At 39.3% G+C, this 19946-nt stretch overlaps 1 protein-coding gene across 5 annotated transcripts in view; it reads right to left on the bottom strand.

Annotated features, from left to right (window-relative positions):
* Window positions 1–336: 336 nt before the first annotated feature.
* The window catches only part of AKAP9 (A-kinase anchoring protein 9), a 111041-nt gene continuing 91431 nt past the window's right edge, over window positions 337–19946 (bottom strand). For 2 of the 5 annotated variants that reach the window (XM_065627311.1, XM_065627313.1), the window contains 19 exons: window positions 19562–19702; window positions 18669–19172; window positions 18194–18257; window positions 17358–17476; window positions 15950–16141; window positions 14863–15048; window positions 14055–14211; window positions 13141–13360; window positions 11941–12091; window positions 10361–11029; window positions 8159–8364; window positions 7303–7411; window positions 6298–6483; window positions 5547–5747; window positions 4924–5156; window positions 3847–3926; window positions 3096–3171; window positions 1548–1687; window positions 337–902 (listed from right to left, as the gene is read on the bottom strand). In XM_065627311.1, coding sequence (XP_065483383.1) covers window positions 859–902; window positions 1548–1687; window positions 3096–3171; window positions 3847–3926; window positions 4924–5156; window positions 5547–5747; window positions 6298–6483; window positions 7303–7411; window positions 8159–8364; window positions 10361–11029; window positions 11941–12091; window positions 13141–13360; window positions 14055–14211; window positions 14863–15048; window positions 15950–16141; window positions 17358–17476; window positions 18194–18257; window positions 18669–19172; window positions 19562–19702 — 3678 coding nt within the window. In that variant the 3' untranslated portion in view covers window positions 337–858. The remainder of the gene's footprint in view (window positions 903–1547; window positions 1688–3095; window positions 3172–3846; window positions 3927–4923; window positions 5157–5546; window positions 5748–6297; window positions 6484–7302; window positions 7412–8158; window positions 8365–10360; window positions 11030–11940; window positions 12092–13140; window positions 13361–14054; window positions 14212–14862; window positions 15049–15949; window positions 16142–17357; window positions 17477–18193; window positions 18258–18668; window positions 19173–19561; window positions 19703–19946) is intronic. The other 3 variants (XM_065627312.1, XM_065627314.1, XM_065627315.1) reach the window with 2 other exon arrangements.

Below are 19946 nucleotides of genomic sequence, written 5' to 3'. Positions count from 1 at the left end.
AAGTACAAAGTTGGTCATGCAGGGAGCTCTCCCCTCTCATCATTGCTCTCTGCAGCAAGGGCTTTACCCCCTCTTTCCTGTTCCAAACTTGGGTGTAACTGTTACAAAACCTTGTGTTTGTATCAGTCACAGCAACTGTGGGAGTACAGCATCTTCTTGCCCCTTCAGGTGTGACCAGGGTCTGCAGAAACCAGGCTTGGTCCTGTCCTCTCTGTAGCAGAAGCATTTGGAATCTGTAAAAAGTTGCAGCCACCACGAGTAGGAGGAGCACAGGAAGGAGGAACCTCTTCAGTGTGAATAAGGGGGAGGTTCTTGAACACCAGTTAAAAGCATGAAGTCGTCTTTATTTCAATACTTTGACAAAATACCCATAAAATTCAAAACTTCTACCATTACAAAAATAGGTCTCTACAAGTGATATTCTGTCTGCACTGCCAGTAGCAAATATTGCGAGAATCATGGAACTTCAGTAGCCTTGCCAGAAAAAGTGCAAGTAAACTTCACCAATTGTAGCTCAATTTCATTATTACACAAGTTTCATCTTCGCACCCTTTTGATAAATACACACTTCATAAGTTAATTATTTAAATTAGCATTCCACAAATATACATGTAATTTAATGGTGGGGAGGGTTGTTGGGTTTTTTTTTCCCCTCTTTTTTTTCTCCATGAACACGAAGTGCCTATATACATAAATCCCAGTCTGCATGGGTGTGCCAGGATGGAACTGTATACAATCGTCTGTGTTCTTATTGGTCCCACAATATACACATTATACAAAAGCACAGGAAGAGCAGAGATTTACAGAAGGCAATCCATTAGCATCACTGCCTGTGATGGAGCTGTTGAAAGGGAATTTTTATCTTCTCATACCCACGTGCAACTGAGTGTATGACGTTGAACCTGCAAGAGGGAGAAAGATTTTCATCAAGATTACGTGGAATAAGTTGATGAGGATTAAATAATGGCGCGTTATTTTAGATGAATAAGCATGAAAGATTTTACATGGGAAATCTTTTAAGAACGAAACTTCCTCAAATGATGGATTTTATGCTACAGTAAGACTTTAACACAGTAACTGCAGAAATCAAGTTTGATAAATTGCATCCCATTGATTTGACAATTTTCTTGATGTATTCCTTTTGCACCACAAAAAATACTATCACCTAAGGGACAAAAAGGTTGTAACTTCTGTAATCAAAGTGGTAGGAGAAGAAATTACCCTTGTACTCCCATACCCCAGTCTTTTGGGTACATTTTTCTCCATCTAGCTTAAAGTCTTAATAAGATGCCAACTAGATCCCTGCTGCACATTTATTACAGATCAGGGAAAGTTGAAATGTTACCAACAAGCCCAAAATCTGGAATTAAAGCACACTTGTATGTCTCCCTTTACACAATTTTACAATTTTCTTTTCAATGAGCTCAGGATAGACCCTTGTTTGAGGCTGAATATTTGTTACGTATCCCAGAGAAGCAGCACACGCTTTCCAACAGGGAACTGTGCTTTGTGCTGCCCAGGAGCCGAGAGACCTTCCCCGCCCTCACCTGACTGCACGCTGCCCAGTCGCCTCTGCAGTGCCTCCAGCCGGTGGATGTAATCTGTTAAAGCTCTTTCAGGATCGTAGTTCTGCAGTTGAGGACAGGCGAAAGAGACTGGGTTTAAATCAGTCGGCATACTGTGAAACCTAGGGGCAGAAAAACACACGTTTTAAAAAAGCGAAATTTCAAATAGAAGTGTCAGCAGACACAGCAAAATACTGTAAGCAGGGATACCTTCCTGACTGCACGTCCCTTACGTCACCCTTGGGGTAGCCAGCGCACCACACCCATTCAGCCTCCCTGCCATTTATTGCCCAAGCCATCATGCTACCTCCTCCAGTGAAACCACTTTGCCCAAGTTGCCTTTTCTTTCTACTGCACCTGATTTGTCACTGCAGTTCTTTGGGATGAAGACCGACCAGCACATTGCTACTGAGACTGCAGTAGAAGCTGTGGTAGATTCAAGTTTGCTTTTCATAGAATCACAGAATCATTTTGGTTGGAAAAGACCCTTAAGATCATCAAGTCCAACCATAACTCCAGCACTAAATATGTCCCTAAGAGCCTCATCTACATGTCTTTTAAACACCTCCACCACTTCCCTGGGCAGCCTGTTCAAATGCCTGACAACCCTTTCCCTGAAGACATTTTTCCTAATTTTTCTACTAAGAAGCTTGTGTGAACAAGGACACGGCCATCTTTACAGCATTCTGTCTCTCTTTGTTACTCTCTGTAAGTAGATTAAACATTTTTTCCACATGAACTGTTAAGTTTGCCACAAGCTAAGATTACAAATGTTGAGGTGGTTTATATAAAAATGAAGAACCAAAATGGCTACACTGATGTTCCGTAAAGATCCGAGCTCACAACTCCACCTAAACTCAAAGGTAGACGGTGTTCATAAAAATGTTGCCTGGTTTCACTGGTGTCTGATTCACTGGTACCTCTGGTATCACACCTTAGTACAGCCAACCAGAAGGGTTTAATCAAGACCAAGCAGTGGAGCTACCAAGCAGCTTCCACCCATGTTCTCCTGGCCACAAGACTGCGGTCATTCCTCCCAGCCCACGGTAACCGAAGGACATTCCCCAACCATGGTGAGTGTCCCTGCTTGTTCCTGGCCTTGCTTCCCCCTTCCTTTGTCTGAGGGCACCTGAGGCAGCCCCTCCCGGCACCACGACCTGCTGCCAACCAGAAAGGTGGACAGGCAGCGGTGGTTTGCTTGGGCGCAAAGCCTGGACTCTGTGGAGTTGGATAACCGTGGATCTACCACCAGCTCCAAGAACGTGACACAAATCAACAGCAGAAGTCTGCAAAGCTTTGGCCTTGATCAGGCGACGAGTAAATGCACACTGAAGGCCTGAGATGTATTTTGTTACATATCCTTACAAAAAAAGCTTTAAAAAATCTTATGACATCAAAGATTACAAACCTCACCAGTAAGCCCTGATGCATTCATTTAGTTAAGCAGTGTTCTGACTGAGAATAACAATCTAAAATAAAACATCCATATGTTGAAAGTTTACAGGAGATCTAGGGGACTCTATGTCTGACCTGGATCTATAGGAATGCCTTTGTTCTCCATAAAGATCCACGCCACCGGAAGATGAATCAGGGCGTAGTTCATTGCCTAGAAACATAAAAAGCAATGTCTTGAAAACTGAAAAAAGTAACACCTTTTGCACTTTGCTGGGAATCTCAAATGTGAGTTTTCTGTTTGCATATCACAAAAACGACGTTTCACAAATGTAGACCACTTTCAGGCTGATAATCCAGGAATTAATATAAAAGGTTCTGATTCTCCTTAGGCTCCCACCAGAAAGCAAACAGAAAACCAGATTTCCCAAACTTTAAGCTATAATGAAAGGATGACAGGCTTTTGTTCTGAGGAAAAGGCCAGGGAGGGCTCTGTCACTGCTGTAGGGGACCTGTAGTTGCTACGATTCCTCTGTCCATCCCTGTCCTCAGCATCCCGTCTCAGAGCTGGGTGTGCAGACCTCTTATTAGAAACAGTGACATATCTAAAATTGTTTTTACAAACATTCCACAGGGAAAGGTGCCGTATTTTTTAAAATGCCACTCACAATGGAGCAAAACAAGCAAATAGATTAGGGTTTGTGCTGAGCACGGCAACTATCGGAAACCTGAGAAATAAGATTAATTCAAGCTATTATAGCAAAAAGAAGGGGGAATGGCACCCCATTCATTACATGTGAGGAAAATACAAATTAAAAAAACATCTCCATTAAGCAATGGCGTGACTTGCAAATACTTTTTTTTCAGTCATTACTGGACTATGATTTACCTGTGTTCTGGCTAAAGACATTGACACTTAGTATACCAGAACCTGTAACTCTCTGCCATCGGCGAACCAGGAACTTCATTCTGCATTTCAAATAAGAAAAAAAAAAAAAACAACTTCAGGATAAATGAAATAGTCTGCTAAAAATGATCTGTTTGTTGTATTCTAGAAGGCCTAAGAATTTCTTGGACACTAAGCAAAATTAATGGATGGGCATCTAAAACCTGAAGATCAAGTAGAAAAGATCCTTACATTACACATCCCTAAGAAAAACATCTCTTGTCCAAATCTGCTTTCAGCTTCACCTCTGCAATTCCAGTGATTCCAGAGGTGCCGGATAAGTCCAAGTGGACAGCAAATGGCTCAAGTGCATAAGCAACAGGGCATCAGCATTTTTAAATCATACTAAATATACTTTTTGCTGTGTCACATCCCCAAAATTGTAACTGCAGAGCGCTATAAGTAAAAGCCTCACTTAAAACAGGTTCCTTGAATTTATACTGCGCACGAGGCTCAGAGCAGTAGCAAAGCAGAAGTGCTTGGGGCTTCAAACATTTGTGAAGAAGATCTGCCAGCAACATGGCAGAACTATACAGGAATAACCTTCACTTGTTCTTCCTCATCTATTCCTCTTCATCCTCAGTTTGAGACCTAAAGTCTTGTCAATTCAAAGGACTACCCAGATGGATAAAATTAGTTCATAAATCTGTATTACACTTACATGTAAGAAAAAAGTTGCAGAAAACACCTTTGTAAATAAGTGCAACCCTAGAATTGCTAGTCACTTTTTTTTCTAACATTACGACCTTATCCAACACACTCCTTTGATTGCTTATCAATGACAGACCCATTTTCAACTACAATCAGACTGCCTATTCCTAATACAGATTTTACCAATGCTCTCCTCAACTTGTCACACAGTTTCTACTACACAGTATCCACCATATTCGTGACTACCAAAAATACATAAATTAAAAAGGACTGGAGCATGAAAAGTTCTAGATTCCACTAGAGAGCTAGAAAAGTATATATTAAACTGCACAGTTGTATCTGTTCACAATCCAGCTGCCCCCAGTTTACCTTGAAATTGCGATGGACACTCTGACTGCAGAGCGAAATCTTGTAAAGCCCTTGGAGTGATGGGTGATGATCTCGAGGTCTGTGTAGGAAGGCTGTCCACCCATTCGTGCAATGAGGGCCAGCGTGGCCTCTTCACACTCCTGGAATCCGCCCAGTAACAGCAGCAAGTATTTTTTCTGATATATGAGAGCTTTCCGAAAGCTCTCTGCTCGTAGGTATTTGCCATAAATTCTCTATAACAAGAAAAAAGAAGTGAGGGAGACAATAAGCTCCAAGAATGATTACAGTTCTAAGACTTTTGATATAATTACTCCTACAGCATTTCTGTGATTATTCATTTCTTGCTGTCACGAAGGAGACTGCACTATTGCTCACACACGTTCAATGTAGCTTCATAACTTGAGGATCACCTGAGCAGCAAGAAATACAGCACGCACAAAAGAACAATATAGGTGCCTGCGTATCATGCTTGGGGAGGGAAAATTCAAGTCATGCATCTGAGGATAAGAATTTAAAAACTGAATGACTGTCTGTTTACTTAGAATAAACAGAGTGAATGCAACACAAAACAGGCCCAAATAAAAATGATAAAAGCTGTGGTTAGTAAGACAAAGTCTTCCTACCCTTAAAACAGCATTTTCAGAATCTGATCCCAGTTCTCTGAGGAAAGCTTCGCTCCTGAGCTCTGCTCTCAGCTTGGAGATCTCCGCATTCGCTTGCTTCAAAGCCTTCTGAAGTGACAGCTTTTCTCTGCTCCAAATTTCCTTCTCAGAGGCAACAAGAGTATCGATATTAACTCCAACATCTGATGAGTGTCTAGAAGACTGAAAAGGAAAGAAACTGAATTTGAACCATGCAGTTTGGAAGAGCCCGAGCGGTGCCATTCTAGTCGTTGGTTTGGTACAGAGCTCATAAAATTACTGGGAGGAAAACCACCCTCTGAATGGATCTGAGGCCACCCTTGCATCCTAACACATAAACACAGTTAAGGAGCCTGATCAACGTCCTAGAAAAACAGAGTTTCTCAAAAATAGAATCCCCCTCATCGGATCATACTAGCTTGATGATCTTGAAGCTACCTGGATCTATTTGCTACTCATCAGAGTGATGAGATGCAGATCAAGAAGAGACACACATGGAATTTAAAAGAAAAGAACAGTTAACAAAAGGAAACCGGATAAAATCACAAAGTTTAAAGAAAACAGAGTGAGTCGAGATATATTGACCACAGGACAAGAATAACTCACAACCATTTACTTTACAGAGGGAACCCGAGAAAGACAGCATGGTTACGCCCAGTGAGGTGACTAGGACAAAGAATGATGCTTTTACGCCTATATATACGTAGTTATATCAGCACCCCTAAAGACATACGTAGTCTCCAGAAAGTTGTCTGTGCCGGTATCTTCTCAGTTCCTCCTCCAGTTTCATAACAGCATTCCTCAAATTGTTCTTCTCCTCGCTCAGCCTGCTGACGAAGCCGGTCAGCTCAGCGTTCTGCCGCAGCAGCCGCTCGGTCAGTGAGCTCGATGGGGTCCCTGGGGGCAGCACCAGCTTCAGCTACAAGGAGAGAAGAAAACCAAACACAAAACTGAAAAACTTCTGTAGAGAATGACATTAACTCCACAGTAACTTATATAAAGAAAACATAAATGTACATATAAACTGTAATGTGCCTTTCTCTTCTATGCTTATCCTGTATAACACAGCAGAATATTTTCATTTAAGCTCAATTGTACCAGCTATAACAATGTCCAAAGGTTTTCTACTATGCTTTGATTTAGCTAACTCAGAGAAAATAAAAGCCCTGAAGCTTTTTTCGAGTCATGTTGAAAACATTTGCTTAAAATGCAGGTGAGGCCCTAGCCAGGCTCAGTTAATATCAAATATTACTGAAGGCTTTGTCACAGTTTACCTCATTTTATTTTTTACACAGGTGTACACTATTCAGTCTTCAACTGCCTTTCCTTTGGTAAATACACGGCAGTTTAAGTAAATGTGTTGTATCAACACAATATAGTAAATATTAAATGTTGACTTACTGAAAGTAGTGAGCAAAGTTTCTCACTTACAGAAATACTGCTGAAAGGAAAATATATTTTCTTCAAGAAAAAACCATGAGATTAAAAAATTTATAAATAAACTGGAAAAGTTTTAATTTGAAAGTTGCAAATTCACTTTTAAGTTAATTCAAATTGAAAAGATAAAAGGAAAGGGTTTTTTATACTTCACTAACTCCAAATCAGCACACTCCCTGGAGCAGATTTTCCTCTGTGAAGTACAGACCCGGATAAGCACAGACTAACAACTCCTTGCCCGTTTCCACTCACAGCTCATCATCCAAAATCTCCCACCAAAGTTACAACATCACACTCTCACCTCTTCCAGACAGGACAATCCGGGCAGTTTCTGCAGCTCTGAAATTACTTCCTCAATAGCATTTTGTATTGCAATGAAGTCTTGATCATCTGCTGCTTCAAACTGTAGCCTGAAACAGAAGGGACAGGTTGAGCAGCAGGTGCAGCCTGACAGCACGAGCCAGACCCAAGACTTTACATTCATCCTGTTCTCCATGAAGCAGATTTTAAAGTGTGGTTCTGCTTCCCACAAATTTATTGAATCTGTGTGAGCAAAAGCTTAGGTTATTTTCAAGATACAATGCATTATATGCTTTGCCCAAACGTTTCAGAATAAAACTTGAATATTAAAGCACTGTCACAGCAAAATAAAAACAGATTCAAACCTCCCATGGACCTGGTACCATGCTATTGTTTTTTTTTTTCCTCAAGGAGATAGTAACCTGAGAAAATAAGAATCAAGATCAGTTTTGCTTGACCGCAAAATATTATTTTTTTTCTGGGGGGAGCAAGCGGGGTGATCCATAACAATAATTCCTATACTTGTCCCCTTATACAGTGAATTATTTCATTACTAAATTGCTTTAAAATGATCTACCTGCACCATACGCAAATAAACCTTATCACTTTTCAGAGAAAAACAAAACAGTTTTGCTGTAACTTATAAAGGAACGTACTAAACATGTAAGAGTTAGAGGAGGACTTGACACTCTGTGATCCCGTCTTACATCAGCATATCTCAAGCAATGGCAAATACTATAAAACTAGAACAATCTCAAAATCAGTTAGGCCTGCAGTCTGGGAATTAGGATTAAACCCCAATATATTTGCTTGCTGCTTTCTATTAACAAAACCAAGTAGCCAAAGACTGGTCTAACCTGCTGGCAGCTTTCTGAGCCAACCGCTTCAGCTTTGGAGATGCATTTTGCAGCTTTTTTCTGACATTTTCCAGAATTTCAGTAGCAGCAGAGAGATCTCCTCCTCCTGTCAGCGTTGGGTAGGTTGATTCATTCATCTCGGCTCCTTCCATTTTTTGCTGGAGAACCCAATTTCTTGTTCTCTCACTGGGTGTGTCCCAGGTAGTCTGTATATAAATAAGTATTTATATATATATAATGCATGTTTTAAAAAGGAAACATTTGATTGTGAAACACACTCAGAAACTGAAGAACATAATTCTGCCACAGAAAGGAGTATAGTGTGACTACATTACTGTTGCACTAAACTTTGTGAACGGTATAGTGCGATGCCTCTCTCCACTAAGATCTGGCCACCATACAGCTGCAGTGTGAATCCACTCAATCAACGCAGCTGCCAGGAACCTACTCAGCCTTGCTGTTCCTTCTGCCAGCAGCTCCTTCACCAGCTGTCTGTGGAATTTGGGCAGCCGTGCTCACGTGTTTCGGTGACCAGTTCACAGTCAGAGGAGCAGGACTGGAAAAGTGCACGCACCATGGTCCTGGCGCTCAGTCCCCAGTTCACAGCATCACAGAATGCCAGGGATTGGAAGGGACCTCAAAAGATCATCTAATCTAATCCCCCTGCCGGAGCAGGAACACCCAGATGAGGTTACACAGGAATGTGTCCAGGCGGGTTTTGAATGTCTCCAGAGAAGGAGAATCCACAACCTCCCTGGGCAGCCTGTTCCAGTGTTCCGTCACCCTCACTGAGAAGAAGTTTCTTCTCAAATTTAAGAGGAACCTCTTGTGTTCCAGCTTGAACCCATTACCCCTTGTCTTACTGTTGGTTGTCACCAAGAAGAGCCTGGCTCCATCCTCGTAACACCCACCCTTAAACAACGCTACTGACGCTGCCACAAGTCAAGTAAAGTCCACTGAGCAGCTGTTCCTCAGCCTCTAACCCGACACTGGCCGGGGAGAACCGCCAGCCCCCCCAAGAAAACCCGAGTCTGCAGCTGGGCCTTTGGATATTTGACCACAGGGTGGTACCAAGGAAACAAAGCAGGGTGTTGCACATGTCATGGGAAGCAGCAGAGGATTCACTATTTGAAACTCCAGGCAGATCCTGGAAAGCAGAACATACTGTTTGCTGCTGGGAAGGAGAAAAAGCCCCAACAGCCACAGCCAGCCTGACCCAAGGGAAGACCCTTCTGCCCGCGGCACTGGCAGCCACCTCCGAGCAGAAGAGCCAGGTGCTCCAATGGAGCGTGGCAGGAGGCTGATGCTGTCACAGTTATCGATCCCCAAACATCCTCCCTCCAGATGGGAGTAGCTTCCAGTGCTTCAGAAGATTAATAACCAGTAGCCAAAACAGATGAAGAGAAAAATTTCCTTCCTGGCTCCACAGTCAGCCACCTGTCACAAAGCACAGAACGATGGCGCGATGGGCAAAGGCATCGTCAGCAAAGAGCAAAGTCTCCTGTGAACCCTCTCTGGGGCTGTCCACGCATCACCCACTCAGCACCAGTTATCTCTTACAGGGAAGTTTCTAAAGAGGTTAAAAAGTAATTTAAAAATAAATTTTAGAATTTCCAAACCTTTTATGAGACAGAAAAAATTATAGGCAGTGGTTCCAACTTTTGTTCATCTAAAAATTAGGCTGAATTCTAAAACTATTTTTTTACATTGATTTCCTCCTTGTATTTTGTTTGCTAGCAGATACATATTCATGCATATGTTTGTTTGATTACTTACTCATTTAATTATCGAAGTTGTTGGGAGATGACTTTTAAATGTTCCAAAGACCACTTGTGATTTATAAACTAAAGAGCACTGACCTAGAGCATTCCTGAGTAGGAACAGATCGTTCCTGTGACTGGGTGCAGGGAATATTCTTCTGTACCAAGACACAAAGTATGTGTATACATTCAGATGCACTTCTCCTGCTCACGCTCCTCCTTACGCATCTCTACAGCTTAATTCTCAGGGGATGTGTGTGAATAGTTTTAGGTAGCAAAACTGGAATGCGTTCCCTTTCTCTTTCCCTGATGCCTGTATTTTGTAATCTGCAGGCTACTTTATAGACTGAGTAAAGGAACAGTGACACACAACACTGAACAAAAGACTTAAAAGCTAAATCGCACAGTTCAGTATTACACATTGCTCTCAGTCTCACTGTACCTCATTTGGATTGTGGCTTGGTGTCCTTTCGGCTTCCTTTCTTCCTTCATTCTCCTGCTCTCTTTTCTGTAATTCTTGGATTATTTCCTGCAACTTCTTTGTTTCATTCCCCAATTTATGAACTTCTTGCTTCTTTTCTCCAAGTTGCCACTGCAGGTCTTCTACTTTAGACTCCAGTTCATGGAGCTGCTTCTGTGCTATTATGTTAGCATCTTGTTCTGCTTGTAATGCTTTCCTCTGGATCTGCCTTTCTTTTTCCATTTGCTGTCTCACTTGCACAGACTCCAGTTTATACTTCTCCATTTCACTTACTAAGTCCACTATACGGTCATGCTTTTCATCCATTTGTTTCTGTAGCTCTTTAAGTAATTCCTCAGATGGCTTAGGTGTTCCAGCTTGCCCCTTATCTTCAGCACTTTGAAGCTGAGCACACAGCTCTTTTTCCCTTTCTAGGGCACTGCTTATTTCGAGAGCTCGAACCTTCTCTGATTCAAGAAGCACCTGCAACTCAGAACTACGGCCTCGTTCACGTGACAGCTGGGCAGCACTGAGTGCTTCCTGGGATTCGATTTTCTGTTGCAGATCAGTTGACAGCTGTTTCTCTTGCTCCAGAAGTTTAGTTAACTGCAAGTTCTTTTGTTTTTGATCTTCAAGTGAAAATTTTAAATCCTTCCATAAGAAAACAGATGAAAAGAATTGATTAAATTAAATTGTTTTGTGTATACTTTCCATTATCTTCTGCAAATTGCAAATATGCTACTTCTACACACGTTGCTTTTAACAGGTTTTGCTATTCACAATTAATGTCACAATACTCCGAATGCCACAGTCACATCCGATATTAAAATATATTACAAGTGTCTTTCTTCTAAAATCAGATAATCTCATAAAAGAAGAATATTTGCAACACATACGTTTTAATGAGAATCAAACAGCTGTAATTCTGAAGTTTAAGATAACTACCTGCTTTGACTTTCTAAAACTGTGAAAGTGATTTTGCAAGTTAAGATTACAAAGTGTAAATAAATCTATGCTGTTAAAGTGATGGCTTTTCTGTCTTAATACTTGCACTAGGATACCTGCTCTCTTCCTCACTATTTCAGACACTGCAGAGGTACCAAGGAAGCTACTTTTCCTCCTAAAGTTAAAAGTTAACTCCCCAGTTTGGTTTTCATGAGGTGAAACTGCTGACTTTAAAAAAGGAGACAAACAACGTAACTCTTTAAATAATATTCTTAAATCCTATCTTTTATGAGTTAGGTTGTGGTGGGGGCTAGGTGTAGCCATGTTAGCAGTGTCCTGTCCCCTTGAATATCTACAAAGTAGAATCTATTCATCTTGGACTGACAAGCCCAGCTGTAAAATTCCTATTGATTTAAATGGAATTTGCATCAGGCCTTTTTCTTTCTTTGCCACACAGCTTCTATACATCTTTCTTCAGCTCTAGATGATACAGTACCCCTGCTGAAGACAGGAAATGGAGCACACTTTGGACAAAAATGTAAGCTGAGATGAAGCGTTAACCAAAAGAATATTCGTGTGCTCCTTGATGTTCCGGGCCATTTGGCATTACGGAATACCTCAAGCTCTTCTCTTCGTCTTTCCTCATTGCGTTCCATTTTAGATTTTTCCTTTTCCAAGGCCCACTGTAGCTCTCTTGATTTTTTTTGTTCACTGGCCATTGTATCCTTGAGAATATCTAGCTCAGCTGCTTTTTCTTTAACTTCGGTCCTAAAAGAGAAATGGGCAAACTTCAGATTAGACAATGGCTCTAATCCTACCACACTAACATCAGTTACTCGATATTTCTTCCATCTTGGGCACTGAAAACACTGTTTGTGTAGTAGAGTAACAGTGAAAAGCCCATTTAGAAAAACAAGCCTAACTCAAAAATAAGAAAGTAGCATAGCTCAAAATTGACAGAAAGTGTGGACATCCTGCTAACTTTGTAGCTGCCATTTTTCATTACTCGGTGGCTCAGAGACAGCTGGTGTTCAGCTTAATCCAGTCACTGGCCAAGATCTGAAAGAATACAGGGGAAATGTATCTTGCTGCCACGTGTCTCAAAGGGAAGAAAAAATTTTTTAAAATTCTATCTTCTGTGTTGGAGGGGAATAAAAAAAATAATTTATGCCCTGAATTTTCTTTTATTTTTAATCAATTTTCCATGAATTTGCAAAACAATCTTGCTCCTGATAGTCTATAAAGGCTATAAAGTAATCTATAAAATACCAATTTAAACTGTCTTAATTTGTTACCTCTGAGCTGGACATTAAGATACCATACGTAGGCACATTCGTCTGCTAAAGGCATAAATGATAATGGCTTTCTTGAGTGCCAAATATTTGGCCTGGTACCTCTGCTGTTGACCGTATCAAAGTAACACTTAGAAATTATAGAATCTCATGTGGAAGTACTTGCAAAGTCATCTTAACTCTGCAGATTTTTTCTCCATGTCTAGTTTTAGAAGGAGAAAAACCCTCGATAAATATGGCATACTTATTAACTTGTATACAGTAGTCTAATGTGTCAAAATTTTAAAAGAAACTTGATATTAATAAATCATTAAACTATGAATCAGGTCTTCTCAATCTATAGAACTACATTTTTGTCAAGCAGAACAGAAGTCTATTTTTTTCAGATATGTTTTCCAGAAGTCTGAGAAGTATTTACATTCCATGCAATCGACCTCCTTAATCAAATCAGTATTATGGTTTAAGACAACATAGAAAATATCATCTTCACTGTCAACACAAAAAGTCCGGCACTGAAAGCCGCACCTGATGGTTTCCAGGTCCTTGAAGTGCTTGTGCTGGGCCTTTAGGGTTGTTTCAAGCTCTAGTTTGGCTTGTGCAAGTTCATTCTTCAGCTCAGCACCCATCATTCTCTCTGAATTCAGCTGCTCCTGAAGCTCAGCTGCTCTGTCCTTCACAGCCCGGAGCTCCACTTGCATCTCCAGTATCTGCGACTGCTTCTGCTGCATATTATACTCCAGCATTTCTAATGAGAGTACCATTAATATGGAAATTACTTAGTAAACAGACAACACTGTCTATTTGGGAAAAGTTTCCCCTAGAACAGACAATAAGGCTCTCGCTAAGAGTGATATTTTAAAATCTATTATTTCAATAGTGGAGTGAAAGCAAAACCATGCCTTTTATACTGGAATAACTTTCATGCTTTCCAAGAAATCACTTCCACTCTTAAACTTCTTTAAAAGGTTATGGGCACAACCATATCAATATTTATCATTTGGATTATGACTTACTTGTAACCAAATTTTTGTGACTGAACACTGTGAGCATTTACTTGAAGTATATCTGTTCTTTGAACTTTGTTGTTCTTTGTAATTGCTTCTTAGTTTACTCATTATGACTGACTATCCAATGGGAATAATTTCAAAGCTGTTGAACCTAAACACTGAAGCACATACATGGAAACTAACCTTAAAATACAAGCCCGATTCTTATAGCAAATGAGATAACATTATATCACTTTCAATTCGATACAAATAATAAGAACACAGACTACATTTTAATTTTTGCAAAATTAGCCCAGTAAGACTGAAAAAGATGAAAAGTATGCATGCTCAGAACATGAGTACAAAAAACAGAGAGCAAAGAAAGTCAGTATTTTTTCACCTACAAAGCTATGAGCAGAGTCACGAAAGCATTTGGAAATAGACATATATTACCACAGAAGTCACCTTGGCTTTTTGAATCAATCTCTTGTTCTCTCTTTGGATTATTTTTCTTACTGTTCATCTGAGCATGTAATACTTGAATCTCCATCAGCAAACTTCTTCTGTCGGCATTCTGAAGACAGTCCATTGCTGCTCTCTGGTTAGTAACCTATTAACAGGAGAAACATTTAAAAGTGAAATCCAGAATATCTATGGTATGGAAATTATACTTACTTTGATATTCATAGCGCATATATATTAAAACGTTTTTCAATTAAGTCATATTAAGTCAATATTATAATATTGGGAAGAACTGCTTGTTGTTTTTGTATTTCTCTACTAGACATCAAATTGTAGAATCAAAAGAGCTACCAGTTTTATGGCAAATTTTAATTTTCCTCACTAATCCTTCCATGTTCCAGAGGAGATAACCGACCTCTCTCTGTCCCATAGCAGCCTTATGACTTCCTCTTCTTACAACTTGCTTCATATATACAAGCTAGAATACCTTTTCTCTTAGACAGTGTAACATAATTCTAATTAATGTAATGAAATCAAGCTCAGGACAACTGTGTTTAACTAAAATTGAACTCTGAAGGCTGTATTTTTTCTATAGCTTGTACATTCAAAAATCTCTTTCCCACACCACATCCATTTTTCTTTTGAAAGACATTTCTTCCTCCTCCAAGTCTTACTTTGTTTTCACCCTTAGACTGTCAAAACATATTATACATTAATACATATATTTTTCAATGCATTTATACATTCAAAATTAAAATCTAACACAAACACACTTTGACTAAAGTATATTTTCTGTTACCTGCTCTTGTAGTCTGTGCTCTAACTGATTAATCAACATCACTGCATCTCTTGTGCCCAGTTCTGCAAGTTCAGTTTGAAACACAGCAAGAAGAACATTTTGTTCTCTCACAAACAGCTGCTGAACAGCATGCAGAAGTTCTCCTCGCCAGTCTGAGATGCCTTCGGATTCAGTACTTGCATAAATCTACAGTGGTATAAAAAAAAATTAAACAGCAGAATTCAAAGATCACATCAAGAATGGTCATTATCATTTTATGTAAAGGGTGTATTTTCAGTGGAATATTGAGCTTTTCTTACTCAATAGCTACGTAATATTCATTCAAACAAATGGGTGTATTTATTGTACATGGTATGATTTCTTCTGGATGCACAAATGCTAAACTTTTATCTGTGTTTTAGATGGAATCAGTTTAGCTTTTTATAACTGAAAACATAGCCCCGTGTAGTTATTATTTATGTTACTGTGTCACGCTGTCCTCTTAACTTTTGTGATGTTACGTGTATGTCCCTAGACTCTCACAGAGCTCCGTGGTAGGGTGCAGATACTGTGTATGAAAAAGATTTTATTTTATAATGATATAAAGTAAATTCCTCCACTTTGCATGCCGAAGGAAATGCAGCAGTAAAAGAAACTACCTACATATATCCAAAAGTCTAACTGGGGTAATTAGACAGGCAAGTCCTAGTAAATGTTAAGAGATTAGTGATTAGTATTGTGTTACACTTTAAACAATTTTTCCCCTCTGTTCTCTCACTACAGTATCTTTTTAATAGTGTCCAAGTTCTACTACACCAGTAACAACAGCAAAAAATGTACTACTGGAAACATGCCTTCAAAATAATTATTTTTAAAAGGTAATTCTATACAGTCAAAAGCTATAAATGCAGAGAAGAACAAATGCAAGGTCTAATTTAAGATATGTTTTATTACCAGAAAGTGTGACACACAGTTTTACTGCATATTTTTCAAACCTTTTGCCTTGTAGCACTTTATTTAGAGCATTTAAACCTGAATTGTAAATGTGTCTCATAAAATTACATCAGTTATTAAAAATTTAGATAGAATCTTATGACATTATTTATACCTCAGCTTCTCTATGAAGTTGCATTTTTGCAATTAGGTCTTTCAAAGATGAAATAGTGCTTAGAAAAGCTTTCCTCTCCTCAAGCCGAGATTCTGGCTCTTGCTTAAGAGGTGGCATCTCTCTTTCCCCATATGGAAACTCAGTCAGAGACAGCACCTGTACGCCTTCATGATGGACTGCTCTCAGCAAACCCTGCAATAAATACAAAAAGAAAACTGTAATGCCAGTCCTAATAATAATAATAATAACAACAACAATAATAATCTTATTTCATACATATGGAGCACAAGTCTGATGAGGAGCGGCTGTGGGAACTGGGGCTGTTCAGCCTGGAGAGAAGGAGGCTGAGGGGAGACCTTATTGCTCTCTACAACTACCTGAAAGGAGGTTGTAGCATGGAGGGTGTTGGTCTCTTCTCCCAAGTAGCAAGAGACAGGACAAGAGGAAATGGGCTCAGGTTGTGCCAGAGGATGTTTAGATCAGGTATTAGGAAAAACTTCTTCACAGAAAGGGTTGTCGGGCATTGGAACAGGCTGACCAGGGAAGTGGTGGAGTCACCATCCCTGGAGGTGTTTAAAAGACGTGTAGACGAGGTTCTTAGGGACATGGTTTAGCGCCAGAGTTAGGTTATGGTTGGACTCGATGATCCTGAGGGTCTTTTCCAACCTAAATGTCTCTATGATTCTACATTGGAATACTGGTACTTCTAAATCGATAAGTATAAGGAAACTGTGCTTCCTCCTGTCAAAGACAGAAGTATCACCCAGTTCTATATATCTGCCAAACAGTAGAACTTATTTACTAGTTGTATTTTTCCACAGAGTCAAATGCAAATTCCGAAAGTTCATCTTTCAAATCAATACTTGAATTTTAAAATGGTTGCTGATGGAAACTGACATTTTAAAAACAAAGTCCTGGGAATCTCCCAAGTGAGCTTTACGATTCACTTTTTGAAATCACTACTAAGCTAGGGCTTTGTTGGAAAAGAATTGCCTTTTTTTTTTTTTAATGTAATTAAAAGCATGATATCCTTGCTGTTTATAATAAATACATTTGTTTACTTTCATAATATAAATATTATTCTACTCCTATCGCAGAATCTATAAAATTGTGTAATATATGACATTATCATTAATACACAGTAACCAGAATAAATTATAATTAACAGCAGATATGTTTCTCATAATCATAATTGAGAACAAGCCTACAGATACAAAACTTATATTTAACCTAACTTAACACACAAAAACGCACATCATTTATCAGAAGTACTTTTAAACGTATTAAAATAGTTAACACTTTAAAACTTATCTAAATGGTTCTCTTTTCGCTAATAAAGCAGCAGCCAATCTAAGCTTTTGCTAGTATCACTCTTGTTCCATAATAAAAATGATCATTTCTATTTTACCTTAATTTTTTTTGGAAGCAAATCTGTTGAAGATTCACCTTCATCTATTCCTTCAGATATTGTGTCAGATTCCTGGGTCTGAGCAAGATACATTCCTTGACTCCAGTCTGAACTGGAGTCTAAAATAAAAGGACAGAAAAACATGAAAGCTGGATTACTGTGAAACTTTGAAGAACAGGCATCAAAAAGTATTTTTGTCTGTTGTCGTAACAGGTGGTCGCATGTCACCAGAGTCGATTCTAAGCCTGGTGACTACCTGTTTTATAGTTTTTCAATTTCAAAGTAGTAACAGCAAAACAAAACTAAAAAACAAAACCAAAACCAAACCCGAAAAACCAAAACACATTAAAAAAATTCCTAGTTTTGTTCTAAAAGATAAACAACTACTTGCACAAACACTTCTGCCAAATGACGTCCCCCTAATATCCTTAGCCTTTGTCGATGAAAAGCATCATATTAATAATTTTTCTTGCTTTTGGAGAAGTCAGTACCTGTCACCATCTCCACTGCTAGAGAGCTGTAGCTTTAAATTCTATCAAGACATGATGAAGCTACGCTCAAGAGATAACGTAAAATGTAAGAATATAGGAACTCCAGTGGGAAGAAAAATAATTAGCATCTGATGCCTCAACTCAACCCATCTCCACTCTAGTAATTTTCCTTCCATAGCACATTAATAGACATGGCATGCTTAGCACCTTAGCGACAGGCTTCTGCTTTGATCTGGGGAGTAGTTGTTTTTATTTCTTAGAACACAAACTGTCTCACAGTAAACTTAATACTAAAAAAGCAAATTTAATTTATAAAGCTGAAATCTATAAAGACAAGTTTCTTACCACTAGAACCTCCATCTCTAGCTTGATAAGGTGGAGAACGTGCTAATCCAGAAACTGGGATTCCCTGTATTTAGAAAAGAGAACAATCAAATCTTTAATTCCCCACTCACAATAAGGAATCTAATTCTAAGGAGCAGGAAACAATACGAGCCTCTTTGTTCAGTTTCCCCTGCAATCAAAATAAGCAAAATGGAGCCAAGAAAGATGGCATTCAACAGGGTGACCCACACCTGTCCCCATGTCACAGAGCAGGACAGGTCCAAGGCAGGAGCACGAGTAAGTGTCTGATAATCGAGCACACTACCAAACTTAAACTGCTGAGGAAGGGGAGCACAATCTCTCCCTATGCCGTGCAAAAAGCTTTTTATGGAACGTGTGGTGGTTCATGCTTAACAGACTTCAAATAGGAGTTTCTGTAGCAGGAGCAAGAGCACAAAAATGAAGTAGTTCGATGACTATAAACCAGGACACACACCTCTTTAGCTCGTAGAGTTTCTATGACTTCTTTCAAAGTATTACATTCGTCAGTCAGTACCTGCACTGCAACAAACTTCTCTCTCTTTAATGCTTCAGATTCAGAGATATGCCTTGTCTCCATGTCCATGATTTCAGCCGCGTGGAGTTCTTGCATTTGGTCAATTTTTTCCGTAAATTCTCTTATGATCTCTGCAATCTCTTCTGCGGAACATCCATTTTGCAAATCAATTTGGATTTCTGCATTTTCAACAGGCACTGGTGAAGTCTGGATACAGCTGTTGACTTCCACAGACTTGTCTGTTTGCGATGATGAGCTTTTTCTAATTAGAGCAGACTCATCGGTTGACAAATCGCACAATATTTCTGCATCCTTTTTGCTTTCAGTTTTTGCCATTTCCTTGTCCTTTCTCACATAGCTTGCAAGCCTCTCTTCTGCTTCAACTAAGTTCTCTTTGACTTTGCACAGGTCTTCCTGAAGATGTATCAGACTTGTTTCTTTTACCTGTAAATATAGAGAATCTGAATTGCAGTCCCCCCAAATATAAAAAAAAAAAATATCTAAAACCCAAACAATTCTCTCTACCATTAAAGCTCGGTTTAGTCCTATTTTGAAGCAGTTATGACACAGGGTAACAAATACTATCTCCTAAGAAATATGGCTCTACATCCACTGTTGGACTACAGTGGACTGTAAAACTATGTACTTTGGCAACAAGTGAGGATTTGTCTCCAGCATCAGCTCTGTTCCACTGACAGTAGGTACCGAGTGACCATTTTTCTGAGTGGCATTCTCAGTATAAGATTAAAAAACCCCTATAGCACGCATATTTGCACAATAAGTCCTGTAAAACCATTTGCTTTAGATACAATACGGAAAAATCTGGTTCTTACTGCTAGTTCTTGCTGAAGCTTTTCTGCTTTTTCTCTGTAACTGCTCAGTTCTTCCTTAGCAGCAGCTGCCTCTTCTTTAACTTTCTCTAGTTCATTAATAAGTGGATTTTCTTTTTGACTTTCCATGAGTTGTGCTCCTACCTACATGGCAACACAAGATATGGAAAATGGTGAAGAATCTTACGAAGAATCAAGTATTAACACCACTGACACCTGTCACACCAACTTACAAAAGCCACAAACGAAAAGACCACAAGGGAAAACAAATGTTATCTGGATTAACATAGCCTCAAAAACTTGAAATGGAAAGACCATTTTCTTAAATTAATTCCCACAAACTGGGTAAGTGTGGGAGGAAATACTGTCTGCTTACAGTTTACTGAGC

This window comes from Caloenas nicobarica, chromosome 2 (genome assembly GCF_036013445.1).
Source record: "Caloenas nicobarica isolate bCalNic1 chromosome 2, bCalNic1.hap1, whole genome shotgun sequence".
In the NCBI taxonomy this organism is placed as follows: Eukaryota; Metazoa; Chordata; class Aves; order Columbiformes; family Columbidae; genus Caloenas; species Caloenas nicobarica.
This window is presented reverse-complemented; position numbering and strand designations above follow the sequence as displayed.